Source organism: Moschus berezovskii, chromosome 5 (assembly GCF_049115385.1).
Source record: "Moschus berezovskii isolate FMDL1 chromosome 5, NW_MosBer_1.0, whole genome shotgun sequence".
NCBI classification, from domain to species: domain Eukaryota; kingdom Metazoa; phylum Chordata; class Mammalia; order Artiodactyla; family Moschidae; genus Moschus; species Moschus berezovskii.
Genome location: NC_142464.1, coordinates 50,194,973 through 50,210,106, shown reverse-complemented (window position 1 = coordinate 50,210,106; position 15,134 = coordinate 50,194,973). Strand labels below are relative to the sequence as shown.

Genomic DNA, 15,134 nt, shown 5'->3' with positions numbered 1-15,134 from the left:
TTCTTCCATTTATTTGGTTCCTTAATAATAAGTACTTTTGCAGTTTCTAACACATTTTTACATGTTTTAATATTCTCTGAATTGGTGCAGTTTATTTTGGTGAACTTTACTTTCCATTTTCTGGCCTGTTTTCTTAAACTGGGTAGTAGAAATAACATTTCATTTGTATTCGACTCTGCAACCCCATGGACTGTAGGCCCACCAGCCTCCTCTGTCCATGGGAGTCTCCAGGCAAGAAAACTGGAGTGGGTTGCCATGCCTTCCTCCTGGGGATCTTCCTGGCCCAGGGATTGAACATACGTCTCTTATGTCTCCTGCTTTGGCAAGTGGGTCCTTTACCACTAGCGCCACCTGGGAAGCCCTTTCTTAAACTTTGCACCGTATTTAGGAGTGACTAAGATCACCATTTAGTGATGGACAGTGGTTGAATAAGCACCAGAGGCAGACTTTTCCTACGTTATGTATCACTATATTGCAAATGTTAATGACACTTTTTACTTTTCTTCCATGGGTGTCTCCTAGTGGCCATTTATGGACAATGTATTTGTGAAGTTTTTTGTAATGGAAGTGATTTTATTTATAAAAAGAGAATAAAAGCAAGAATCATGGGTTTCTGTGAAATTAAAGAGATTGAAGTCTTTTGATATGTGTCTCCCTGAACAGGTAGATTTTTTTTCAGTAGAGGTACAATTGACATACAACATTTTATTAACTTCTGGTATACAATGTAATGATTCAATATTTGTGTATATTACAAAATGATCACCACAATAAGTCTAGTTAACATCCTTTAGTATACAGTTACAATTTTTTTCTCTTACGGTAAAAACTAGCTTTACTCTTTGAGCAGCTTTCAAACTTCTATATTAACTGTAGTCCCTTACTGCACGTTGCATCGCCAGGGCTTCATTTTTTCTATATCTGGAAATCTGTACTTGTGGACTCCTTTCACCTATGTTTTTGTTACAGTATCACAAAGCCTCTATTTGTTGATGGATATAATTGAAAATAATTTTGACTTAAGATTTCTACTTTACCTCTTTTGTTTTAGTCTTTAACTTCTCTTAACTTCTTTCCTATCCTGATCTTCTCAGTTGTCTTATACGGCCTTAAATTCTCTTATATTTTGTCATCAAATTACAAGATCAAGTTTTTATTAACTTGATTTGTCTCCTTTACACCAGGCAGGGAGTCTGCAAACCCTGGCAAATGTTTGATCCACAGGCCTGTTCCAGTCAGCTCTCATTTGTTTGTTTGATGTTCTAAATGTTGGAAAGCTAGAAGTGGTTTCCAAGTTTTAATGGTTATATTTTAAGTGGTTAATAAGTACCTGCATAATAGCCTCAGTTTTGCCTTTGGCCTGCAAAGCCTGAGCTCTTTACTCTCTGGCTGTTCACACCTTGCCAGGGGTTCTCTTTCATTTGGAAAGCTCTGTTTGTTGTGACAACAAAAATGCCCCCACACGACAATCAGTAGTACTTGCTCCTTCCTCCAGGACTACTTTGGAGTTTTAAGTCTGGGTCCTCTGTGTCAACATCCAGCTTCCTGTTCATGCTATGTCACATTCATTGACTTTTGAAAAAACTGAATTCTTTTAGCCATAAATATTGTACAAGATGTAAGAACTGAACTGGCACTTTGTCTGATGTTTTGTTGGATAATATCCAGCCACCTGTGTTTTGTCATTCTCTGCAAAGGCCTGTGAAAAGGCCGGCATACACAGGTTCTGCCCCTTCCCCAGACCCTGCCAGATGAGATGACTGTGGTGTCTCCGTTTTACTGTGGGGTAACTGCCCCAGATCATACAGCTAGTGGTGGCAAAGTATTCTTGAACATTTCCTGAAGGATTGGAAAACAGGCAGTGCACAGAAAGAGTGAAGAGACCACATCCTAAGACACTGAAAGTTTGTCCTCAATTATTTAGTCTCCATGGGAATAGAAGCTTTTCATAGAAACGAGGGCGAATCTGTCCACTCCAGCTAGCGTCTAACTGGCTCTCATTGCCCCAGTCTTCTTTGAATTTCTCTTCTGACATTCTGGATTTTTAGCAGAATGCAAGTATTGACTCGTTGAAACTGTGTACACAAGGACAGGTTGTTCAGAATGGCTGAAGGTTTCTGTCTTGTATTTTCCCTTTTAGGTCTTAGTTTATAGACTGTCAGCCCCCAAGGGATCCTGTGTTTCCCTGAATACCTGGTACTTGGCATAGTGCCTGGCCATAGTGGTGACCAGTTGGCATTAATCAAATACGTAGATGAAGTACAGGCTTGTGACTCCTGACTGTGGGCTGGAGTGGAATTTCCCCTGTTGTACCTCCAGTTTCTCCTTAACTCTGACTTTTGTCAGGCTTTGTGGCCTCTGTTAGTCATTTGTTAATGGTGAGGGCCTTGTGAAGGTGTTCTGCTTGATCTTTCTGAATGTGTAATTATACACAGTTGACCACTGATTCTTCCCAGGAAAATGTGCTGCTTCCTTCCCTCCTCCTCCTCTGTGGAGCCATCTTCAGTGTCCTCTTGTGTCTGTCACCCATTCCTTCCTGTCTTCATCATCTTGGTTTTTCTAGTTTCAAGAATTATCTTAATAACTTCCTGACTAGAGGTGCATCCCACTGTGAACTCCTTCCCACGTCCAGCTGTCATTTTGTAGCTTTCAGAATCAATTTAGAAACAGAAATTGGTGACAGGACCTGGTGAATCTGCAGCTTTGTCTCCTGACACCCTGGTTGTCTGGTTTGGTGTCCGGGGCCCAGGGAGAGATACCTTCCAAGCCTGCTCCAGTCCTTTGTCAGGAAGGAAGCGTTCAGGTGAATGATGTTTTCATTTTAGGAAATCACTGTCTGCTTTGTTTTAGGGAGCAGAGCCTTGGCAGTCACAAACTCTTTCAGATCTGATCTTCCCAGCCCTTAACCTCTTTGTGCCTCAGTTTTTCAAGCTATAAAATGGGACTAACAATATACCTAGTTTATAGGGTTATTCTGTGTAGGGTGCTGGCATGGTGCTTGGTTTATGATAAATGCTCTGTGAGTGATCTGCTGTTATTATTTATTATTACTGATATTTGATCTCTAAGCTCTCAGTCACAGGGCTGCCCTTATGTTGATCAAACATTGTTGTGATCTCATTGTCTGAGGACCCTGTGACTTCTCAGCTCTTCAGGAGCAAGAATCACGGGTTAGCATTACATCCCTGACCTTCGCATAGTGTCTGGTCCATTCATATTTGTTGAACTTGACTGCAGGAGGTTAGGCTTTATTGCCTTGGAGATACTGCTGTCTTGTACCTTATTAGATCGTGAATGTGCAGAGTGGCATGTTGGGTGAAAGTGAAGTGTTAGTCGCTCAGTCACTTCTGACTCTTTGCAACCCCATGGACCAGGCTTCTCTGTTCATGGGATTCTCTAGGCAAGAATACTGGAGTGGGTTGCCATTCCTTTCTCTAGGGGATCTTCCTGACCGAGGAATCGAACCTGGGTCTCCTGCATTCTTTACCGTCTGAACCATCACGGAAACCGAGGGCATTAAAAAGGCTGAAGTCTGTGGTTGACCTTCTAAATCACTGCTTTCCCTCTCCACTACCCTCAAAGAAGAGTCAGTGTTCATGTTTATAAAGCAGATGGTACATCGTAAGAAGAGTGCATGTGTATGTGTGTATGTATGTGTATATACATACTCCATGAATAGTTAACACAGTGCCAGTTAGGAGGGCATAGTAATGTGTGAGGAAAATAGTATGAAACGTAGCCCTTGGATACAAAGAAGAGATCCAAGGGCCAGAGTTCTCTTTATCGGTATATTTTAGTCCTTGAGGAAATCCCAACAACTCTGTCCAGAGAAGCATTCCTAGAATAATGCTTTCTTTTTTCCCTTCAGGATCTGACAGGATCCGAATTCTATACTCAGGCAGCCCATCTCCTGCACCCTGTGGTCTACACTACTGCTGTCATTCTTCTCTTGTGCCTCCTAGCGGTCATCGTCAGTTACATATACCATCACAGGTAAGAAAGAAAACTGTGACTGCAGAGGCCTGTGGACGTAGTTTCACGTTTAATTAGGATAAAATTTTATCCTAATTTTATACTTAATTTAATACCATGCTGTTCTTCCAAAGTAAGGGCAGTTACTTCAGAATACCTCCAGATCTTCTTCATGCAAGTCAAGACATAAATAATAAGTGCACGGGGTAATAAACTCATCTTCTACAGCATCCAGTCATCCTGCTGGGTTTGTACCTGGCAAAGAACATGGGAAGTATGTGTTGGGGAGTGGGGCATAAGGGTGAGGTAAAGGGGAGCCTGGTTACCTGCAGAGGTGTCTTCCAGAACCAGACTGTGGTATTATTTCTATTTCATAAATTTTTGCCTGTTGTGATAGTCTGTTTTACAGATGGCATTTAAGAAAGCTTGTGGCATTTAAGTGTGGGATATGGTTTTTGTTAATTAGAAGCAGAGGTACAGAAATTTTTATTTTATGGTAAGATATAATGAACTGAAAGGATTTGCTAAGCAGAAATACACTTTCAAGAGGTTTTGCTAGAATGTATTTTCCTCTTTTAAGCTGGACATGTATGACATTTCTTGACATTTAGTTAAGAAACAAGGAGATTTTGATATAAAAAAGAAAGACTTGAGCATTTCATTATGAAAGGCCACGAGGAAATGCATTGGTTGTTTAGACCGTGTTATCCTAGTAGGTCAGGAAAAATAGAGATTGGCACCTTGCAGAAATTTCTGGGAAGCAAACAAGTAATCCATCTGTCATAAGACATCATAACTAACAAAAGCGGACATATTTTTTATTATGGAGAATTTGTGTAGCCTTTCGTGGATGTAGTAGTTCCATTTGACTTGTCTTTTTTAGTGTATAAAGTTAAATGTTAAGAAACTGTATTGTGTTGAGGGATTTCTCAAAACCTGTGTGTATGTGTGTGTGTGTGATAGTATGTTTTAATAAAATGTTTACACATTTGCATTCAGCCTTGTATGAATTAGGTATGTTAACGTGGAGATGTCCAGCTTCAAGTATATTAACCTGAGTATTAATTTTTTCCCTTTTCTTTTAACAGATTGATTAGAATCAGTCTCAAAGGCTGGCACATGCTTGTGAATTTGTGCTTTCATATTTTTCTGACCTGTGTGGTGTTTGTGGGAGGAATAAGTCAAACTAGAAATGCCAGCGTCTGCCAAGCAGTAAGTCAAAGTGAAAAAGTAAACTAAAAAAAATATACTGGTATTAAAAAGTAAATTCATATGTTTCATTAACTTTAAAAGGAAAGTTGTTTCTTTAAAGCTTTTTTTCTTTAGCTAATTAAAGTTAACCTAAATGTTACTTAAATAATTCAGCAGTATACTTCAAGTTCTGAATTATCATTTCACAACTGGATATATGACTCATGGAGCTTGTCTTTTTATCTTTGGGAATTTTGTGCTACTTGTTATGTCTGTTATAATGACAAACATTGAATTTAAAAAATTTATAAAATTCTGATATAGCTGAAAGAAGTAACATTTTCTGAAAGGATTTTAAAAATTATCTTTTATGGAAACAGGAATTATAAAAATTTTAACTGTAAGATATAAAAATAAGAAACTTCCTAGTTGTGGTAAATATGAAGAATTTAAAAATCTTGAACTCTTAATTTCAAGTAAATGATTAGATATATAGCATTAGTAAACAGTATTCTAATAGTATAAGTATAAAAAACAAAATATACGAGTAGGAAATACATAAAATTGTATTTATTTGCATATTATTTTCTATGTGCATCATAGCAAACAGTGTCACATAGAAATTCAGAGTTCAGACTACGTGGATTTGGATGTCAGTTCTGCTTTTTCCAGTGTTTTTGTGGGCAATTTGTTTAACTTTTTTTAATTGCAGATAATGAGATCTACCCTCTTAACCAATTTCTAAGTGTGTTGTATGGTGATTAACTCTTAAGGATGTATAGCAGATGTTTCGAACTTTTTCATCTTGCGTGGATGAAACTAGACCCATGAAACTGCCACCTTCTGTATCCCTTCCCCTCACCTCCAGGCCCCACCATTCTACTTTCTGTCTCTCTGAGCTTGACTTCGTAAATACCTTTTATAAGTGGAATCATGCAGTACTTTTCCTTCCATGATTAACTTATTTAACATAATATCCTCAAGGTTCATTCATGTTGTAGTATGTGACAGGATTTCTTGCTTTTTAAGACTGAATACATATGCCATTGTATGTGTACACCACATTCATCTATCAATAGACATTTAGGTTGTTTCCAGCTCTTGAATGTTGTAAAACTGCAGTGAACATAAGACTACAATTATCTTTGATCCTGATATCAATATTTAATATTTCTGTGTCTCAAATTTCTCACCTGTAAGTTAGGAATAATAATTGAGTTGTTGTCAAATGATGTGACTATTTACATTAGAAACACTAAAGTACAGATAAATTATTAGAAAAATAGGAAAACTTACTTTCCTATGTATGTACTTTTTTAAAATGTAGTTTAATATACAGAAGTGTGCTGCTAGTATGCAGAAATGTAACCAAGAGAAAACATAATTAATGAGAAGGTAACATTTATGTAGTATCAAAAAATATCCAGTACTTAGAAATAATAAAAAATATTCAAGATTTGCAAGTAACGTTTTAGTGTATATTAAAGTCACATGCTGGTAAAGTCATGCTCAAAATTCTCCAAGCCAGGCTTTAGCAATACGTGAACCGTGAACTTCCAGATGTTCAAGCTGGTTTTAGAAAAGGCAGAGGAACCAGAGATCAAATTGCCAACATCCGCTGGATCATGGAAAAAGCAAATGAGTTCCAGAAAAACATCTATTTCTGCTTCATTGACTATGACAAAGCCTTTGACTGTGTGGACCACCACAAACTCTGGAAAATTCTGAAAGAGATGGGAATACCAGACCACCTGACCTGCCTCTTGAGAAACCTGTATGCAGGTCAGGAAGCAACAGTTAGAATTAGAACTGGACATGGAACAACAGACTGGTTCCAAATAGGAAAAGGAGTATGTCAAGGCTGTATATTGTCACCCTGCTTAATTAACTTATGTACAGAGTATATCATGAGGAACGCTGGGCTGGAAGAAGCACAAGCTGGAATCAAGATTGCCAGGAGAAATATCAATAACCTCAGATATGCAAATGACACCATCCTTAGGGCAGAAAGTGAAGAGGAACTGAAAAGCCTCTTGATGAAAGTGAAAGAGGAGAGTGAAAAAGTTGGCTTAAAGCTCAGCATTCAGAAAACTAAGATTATGGCATCTGGTTCCATCACTTCATGGGAAATAGATGGGGATACAGTAGAAACAGTGTCAGACTTTATTTTTTGGGGCTCCAAAGACACTGAAGATGGTGATTGCAGCCATGAAATTGAAAGACGCTTACTCCTTGGAAGGACAGTTATGACCAACCTAGATAGCATATTAAAAAGCAGAGACATTACTTTGCCAACAAAGATCCGTCTAGTCAAAGCTATGGTTTTTCCAGTGGTCATGTATGGATGTGATAGTTGGACTGCGAAGAAAGCTGAGAGCCGAAGAATTGATGCTTTTGAACTGTGGTGCTGGAGAAGACTCTTGAGAGTCCCTTGGACTGCAAGGAGATCCAACCAGTCCATCCTAAAGGAGACCAGTCCTGGTTGTTCATTGGAAGGACTGATGGTGAGGCTGAAATTCCAGTACTTTGGCCACCTTATGCGAAGAGTTGACTCACTTGAAAAGACCCTGATGCTGGGAGGGATTGGGGGCAGGAGAAGAAGGACGACAGAGGATGAGATGGTTGGATGGCATCACCGACTCGATGCACATGAGTTTGAGTGAACTCTGGGAGTTGGTGACGGACAGAAAGGCCTGCCGTGCTGTGATTCATGGTGTCGCAAAGAGTCAGACACGACTGAGCGATTGGACTGAACTGAACTGAAAGAAGACCTAAATAAATGGAGAAATACACTAGGTCCAAGGATAGGAAAAGTTAAAGTCAGAGAGGTAGCAGTTCCTCCTAAATTAATATGTAGATAAGAGAATTTTTCATGAAACTCAATAAAATGGTCTTTAAATTTATATGAAAGTAAATTTATATGAAGGATCAGTGATAGTTAGGATACTTCTGAAAAATACTAGAGTAGGAAGTCTTCTAATCACCCAAACTGTTGAGGCTGTTGGAATTAAAACTGTGCATTAGAGTAGGGATAGATAAATTGACCAACACAGTGGAATGGCAGCCTTGGAAGCAGACCCATGCAGAGCTTTGTTATGAGACAGATGTTATGTGTCTCATCAGCTAGGTAAAGACAGACCACTGTCCAGTAAGGGAACTGGGGAAAATCCATGTGGAAAAAAAGATTAAAGTGGATCTGTGCTTCATGCCATGTTAAAAAAGTCAGCTTTGGGTAGATTAAATAATATAAGTCTAAACAAAAGTGTTAAAATTTATATTAGAAAATATCATAATCCTTCGGATAAGGAGGGATTTCTTAAATATGACTAGAAAAGAAAGGATGTACTTTTGACTAAATTAAAAATAATATCTTTTTCTTTAAAAAAAAAAAAAAAAAACGAAGATTCCTAAGGAAAGTGAAAAGACAATTTCCAAGTTAGAAGACACTATTCTCAGTACATATGGGCTTCCCCGGTGACTCAGATGGTAAAGACTCTGCCTGCAATGCAGGAGACCTGGGTTTAGTCCCTGGGTTGGGAAGATCCCCTGGAGAAGGGAAAGGCTACCCACTCCAGTATTCTGGCCTGGAGAATTCCTTGGACTGTATAGTTCATGGGTTCACAAAGAGCTGAGCGACTGTGTGTAGCACAACACAAATTCTCAATAACCACTGACAGAGTATTAGAATTTAAAAATATATATATATTAAAAAGTAATCAGTGAAAATGCCACAAACAGCCCAGTTGGAAAAGTGGTGAGAGTGACAGGCATTTCATAACAGAATAGACACAGGGCCAGAGTACACAGCACTGGTGATCACGGAGATGAAAATTCAGATCGCTAGCATATTATGCCTTTTCTGTCAGCAAAAATTAAGCCCTGCAGTGCCAAGTATTGAACACGTGGAACCACATATTTTATACATGCTGGGTAGGAATGTAAGCGGATGACTCTGGGAGGCTTTACTTTCTACAGGTAAGCATTCACACAGTCCCACTTCAGGGCTTAGAGTGAGTGCCTGTGAATATTCATAGCAGCACTACACAGTAGCAGAAACCTGGAAGCAGCCCAAGTGCCCATCACTGAGAGAGTGAATGAGTAAATGGTGATATTATGCAAGAGTCAGAATTAATGAATTACAACAAGGCATAGCAGTGTGAGTCAGTCTCAGGAATATAAGTGAAAAATTAAGTCCCATAAATTACATTCACCCTGATATCTTTCTTTATAAAGATAAACATAACTAAAATGAAACAGCATACTTTTAATGGAAATATGTAGGTGCAGTAAAACCGTATAAGAAAGCAAGCAAAGGGATGATAAACATAGGATAAACGGTGATGATTACCTTGGGTGAAGGGGTTCTTATGTGCTGATACAGGCTTTTGTCAAGATCTTACCTTTTGTCTTATTGATAGATTCGTGGACACATTAATAACAACTATTTAAGAAACTAAATAAAGGCAGGCCACGCTTGTGTGCTTGGCTCAGTCATTAGAATGTGTCATTAACCTAAGGCTGATGATGAATCCAATATTTTCTTCATGTAAAACAGTTTCAAATATGTGTGTGTGTGTATATAAGAATTGTTGAGAGAATTAAATGACTCCAGAGTACCAGGTATACAGTAAGTGCTCAGTAATGTAAGCTATTACTGCGACTGTTATTGGTATAATTATCTCTTAGCTGTGCAGAATGTTCCCCTGTATTAGGGCCATTACTATACATCTGAAATCAAACTTGTTTGAAGCCTACAAGAAGTTAGGTAATGGATCCCAAATCAGCTTAATATGTGTACAAAAGATAGTACTTCTCTTTTCTCAGTGGTTTCTCCCTTCTTTACCTGGGTGACCCCCACTTACTTTATAGGTCTCAGTTTCCTGTTTTAGAGATGCAATCCCTCCACCTCTTCCTATCATTATCCTCTGCTGCTGGTTAACTCCATACTGCCTGCAGAACTTTGTAATTAATTGACTGGCATTTACCTATTTGTTGTACCTGGAGTCGAAGCTCTACAGGGACAGGGATTACACCAATTCGATTCATCAGTGTTCATCCAAGACCTGATGCATAGTAGGTGCTCAGCAGATACTGGTTAAATGAACAAAAAAGGCCTCTTTTTGCAACTAGTAGAACTCATTTAACCCTGAAGTTGTTTTGAACATAGACTATTACAGTACTCAACACACAATGGTGGTAATAGTCTCAATTCTGTCTAAAAATACTCATTGATTTCTGGAAGTAGACACATAAATTTATTTCACTAAGGAAATGAACAGAAAGAGGCCATAGTAGAAATGACTGCCTTTCATCATCCTGAATGGTATTTTATACCATTTCTAGAATGAAAAGGATAGGAAAGTGCACTGAGTTTTCAGGGCCTCAAGAAGGAATGTCTATTAGGTAAAGAATTACCTGAAAAAGTGTGGGGTGGGCAGGCTTCTGGATGTTTTCATATGTTGTTTTCTTCTGTTTTTTTTACAGTGTTCTTCCTCTGTGAAAGACATAGCGTCATTCTTATTATTTCTGACTCAGACATGACTTGCTTCACTTTATCTTTCTAACACTTATTCAGTTGGTAACCAGCTGTGTCGCCAGAACGGCCTGTGTGACTCGTCTCTCAACCTCAGTTCAGTTGCTCAGTCATGTCCGACTCTTTGCGACCCATGGACTGCAGCATGCCAGGCTTCCCTGTCCATCATCGACTCCCAGAGCTTGCTCAAACTCATGTTTGTCATGAGCAGACCTAGTGGTGGTAGTTTGTTCATTCAGTTGTGTCTGGCTCTTTGTGACCCCATGGACTCTACCTGCCAGTCTCCTCTGTCCATGGGACTTCCCAGGCAAGAAATGCTGGAATGGGTTGCCATTTCCTTCTCCACGGGATCTTCCCAACCCAGAGATCAAACCTGGGTCTCCTGCATTTCAGGCAGATTCTTTACCTATTTAGACACCTGGAAAGCCCCTTGACCTAGTAGGGACTTCATGTTTCTTCTGCAAAGTAATGCGGTGGGCTCGTCTTCCGTCTCTAAAACTGAACCCTGAAGCGTACATCTTCCACCTGCATTTCGTATGTGCACATGATCAGTGTTTTCTTTGGCATATCTCCCTTTTAGAGCTCATGTATTTTATAAATCGTGTGAACAGGTTCTAATGCAGTTTCTTCCCTGAAATATTGGCTGAGGTTATTAAAGGCCCCACCAGCCAGGGACTTCCGATTCTGGTTCTTATGTCATCCTTTCTGGATGGTGCCATGGGTGCATGCCGTAGCCTTAAACTTTCTTTTGCAAAAGGAGCCAAAGGGAAACTGAGAAGTTGAGTGATAGAGTAGAAGAGGCTGTTGACTCAACGGGGTTTGGAGGAGATCTGCGTTCTGGGTCAGGATGTGCTGCCAGATAACTGTGTGATCGTTAGTTTTCTGGTCCTTGGTTTCCTAGCTATGCAGTGAAAGGATTTGGCTGCAAATATTTAGGATACCGTGTTGCTCTACCACGCCACGATCTCATCTGTTAACTGTTGTGCCAGCTGACCTTCTCAGGTGTCTTCTGGTCTCTGTTATCCAGAGGACTGCTGCAGGGGCACATAGGATACACAGGGAAAGATTCAATCCATGGACGTTAAGAGCTTTCTACTTGCCAGCTACTGCAAGTATGTTATCTTAACTTTCACATTAACCCTAGGAGGTAGTTCTTACTCATATTTTATTAGTACAGAAATTGAGTCTTAGAGAATTGAAATAACTTGCCCCAAGTCTAGGGCCTTTGGGTGGCAGAGCCCTGATTCGAATGACAGTCTTTTTGAGTATCCCTTGCCAGTCCCCACCCTTAACACTGCCTTCTTATTATTGAGGACCGGGATGATGTAATAGAAGAGTCGCAGGATTTGGGTTTGAGTTGCTGCCCCACCACTGACCATGTGACCTCTGGAGGATGATTTAACTTCTTTCAGCCTCCATCTCCTTGTCTGTAATACTAAGTAAATTGTGACACTTAAGAGGATAAAATAGAAGCACATAAAAAATGGTCTTGGCGTACATAGCAGGCATTCAGTAGTGGATGCTCTTAATTTTTATATATATTTATATCAGACTGGGAGTATTAAAGATGATTTTTTTTTCACACTTGCTGTGTATGCTGCGCTATTGTAGGTTTTGTTGCTGGTTAAAAACCCAACTGTTAAAATGTCTGGTCTCTGGTATGTGAATGTTTATGGTTGGGTAACATATAAAGTCCAACTCTTCAAGATAATTTTTTGTATCCATTTTGCAGCTTTGAAAATTGATGTCTTGAGGTAAGGTGACTTTCTTAAGTTCTAATCTGTTGCATTTAATGAATCATTTACATGCCCTATAAATTAGATTATTTCCAAACTATTTACAAGTTTCCCACATGTATCTGATTTATTCGGCAGAAATTATGACAGTAAGGTTATATTTCAAGTAGTGTCTGATGGAGAATAAACTAGGAAGCACATATGTGTGCTCAATTGTGTCCAACTCTTTGCGACCCCATGGGCTGTAGCCTACCAGGCTACCCTGTCCATGGGATTTTTCAGACAAGAATGCTAGAGTGGGTTGCCATTCCCTTCTCCAGGAGATCGTCCCAACGTAGGGATCAAACATGTGTCTCTTGCATCTCCTGCATTGGCAGGTGAATTCTTTATTGCTCAGTCACCTGGGAATCCCAAAATAGGAAGCAACTCCTTCCAAAAGATAAGAACACCATTGCTGCTAGACTAGATCTCAGTGCCTCCTTTATTCTGTCTTATGAAACGTTTGGTGATTTGCTTATGTGACTGTTACTAGGTGCCATTCAGTTCAGTTCAGTTCAGTCGCTCAGTCGTGTCCGACTCTTTGCAACCCCATGAATCACAGCACGCCAGGCCTCCCTGTCCATCACCAACTCCCGGAGTTCACTCAGACTCATGTCCATCGAGCTGCTGATGCCATCCAGCCATCTCATTCTCTGTCGTCCCCTTCTCCTCCCACCCCCAATCCCTCCCAGCATCAGAGTCTTTTCCAGTGAGTCAACTCGTCGCATGAGGTGGCCAAAGGATTGCAGTTTCAGTTTTAGCATCAGTCCTTCCAGTGAACACCCCGGATTGATCTCCTCTAGAATGGACTGGTTGGATCTCCTTGCAGTCCAAGGGACTCTCAAGAGTCTTCTCCAGCACCACAGTTCAAAAGCCTCTATTCTTCGGCGATCAGCTTTCTTCACAGTCCAACTCTCACATCCATACATGACCACTGGAAAAACCATAGCCTTGACTAGACAGACCTTGGTTGGCAAAGTAATGTCTCTTCTTTTTAATACGCTATCTAGGTTGGTCATATCTTTCCTTCCAAGGAGTATCTTTTAATTTCATGGCTGCAATCAGCATCTGCAGTGCATTAGACCCCTAAAATTCCACTATTGGTAATAATTGTTTAACCGGAAGGCTTTAGTATCTTATAAGTATGAATACTTCTCTGCAAATTTTGAAATGCCATACGAAACACTTCAAAATCTAAAGGTTGAGTTTTACCTCTTAGATCTAAAACAAGAAAATTCTCCATCTTGCACCTCCTGTGTTGAAAATATTTTTAACTTCTGTTTTGAAGCTTATTTACAGCCTTGTCTCATTCTTTTGAGCTCTACATTGGAGAAAACTGTAGAAACAGTAGAGGATACCATTTTGAGTCAATATTATTGATTGGTTTTGAATGTTTGGGGTTTTATGCACCAAATCCAATTATACTATTTTTATTTACAACATTTGATGTGACTCCAGATAGCTCAGAGGGTTATTTTATCCTTTTTGTTCCACTTACATCTGTAAGCTTTGCTTTTATAGTGCAGTGAATAAAACTAATAGGAACCACTGAGCAAGTTTTCTGCTTAAGAAGAAGATACTGTGAGGACTTCCCCGGTGGTCCAGTGGTTAAGAATCCATGATTCCATTGCAGGGGACATAGGTTCAATCACTGATTGGGGAACTAAGATCCCGTGTTGCACAGCACTACCAAAATGTAAATAAATAAAAATTAAATTTTTTTTTTAAAGATGAAGATACTCTGACCCTCTGGTTTGGCCAGGCTTGGATCACCCGCCTAGCCCTTTCAGTCATTGAGAGGACAGTGACTTCCCTGGACAAGTGACCACCCTAGTTTTTGTCCTGCAAAATAATCTGTGTACTTCCATGTCACCAAGTTTAATGAGGTTCATGTCTCATTAACATGAGCCTTAGACAGCAGTCTAGATGCTTCTGTTACTTACCTAGGCTTGATGATGTCAATCAGTTTGATTTTCTTGAGATTGGAGAGTCATCCTTTTTGAATTTTTTTTTTCTTGGAAATTTTCGTTGATAGAATTTTACCTGTAATCATTGTGTAAGAAGAAAGGATCAAAAGATAGAATTAGATAAGAAAATTGAATTATGTCCTTGCTGCTCCGTGCATTTATTTTTCTTAAAATAGATTTTAAACCTCTCTTACCCCATATTTATCTTTATCTAGAATTTTATCTTTAACTGCTGTTGCCTCAGACACAGTTCACAATGTAAATGTGCCCCCCATCATCCCTCTGGGAGGAACTCAGTGTCATCATTTACCTATATTGCAGTTCTCCATCATCTTTCAGGTACTTACTATGTTATGTCCCAGATATTGTGCCCTTTCAGTCCCTACAAAAACCCTTAGGGATGCTTATGGATAGTCTTTCTACTATTCAAATGAGGAACATTTATCTCAAGAATGGTGATGTTATTTTCTTAAAACCATACTCCTAATAATAATAAAAATATTGCTGTATTTTTAATCATGTATAATGTACCAGGCAAAGTGCTAAATGCTTTATATAGGGTGTCCTTTTTAAAGCCTTATGGTACTTTAATATTATCCTCAGTTTACAAATGAGAACAGTGCTTGAGATATTCTGCGAGTTTGCTAAGGTGTCACAAGGGGTAGATTCTGGTTTTAAAACCAGGCAAAATTGTTA

General features: G+C 39.3%; 1 protein-coding gene across 3 annotated transcripts in view; it reads left to right on the top strand.

The window, feature by feature from the left end:
- The window catches only part of ADGRA3 (adhesion G protein-coupled receptor A3), a 138,916-nt gene that overhangs the window by 115,963 nt on the left and 7,819 nt on the right, over positions 1–15,134 (top strand). For all 3 annotated transcript variants that reach the window (XM_088836263.1, XM_055433952.2, XM_055433955.2), the window contains 2 exons: positions 3,869–3,993; positions 5,061–5,184. In XM_088836263.1, the coding sequence (XP_088692389.1) occupies positions 3,869–3,993; positions 5,061–5,184 (249 nt within the window). The remainder of the gene's footprint in view (positions 1–3,868; positions 3,994–5,060; positions 5,185–15,134) is intronic.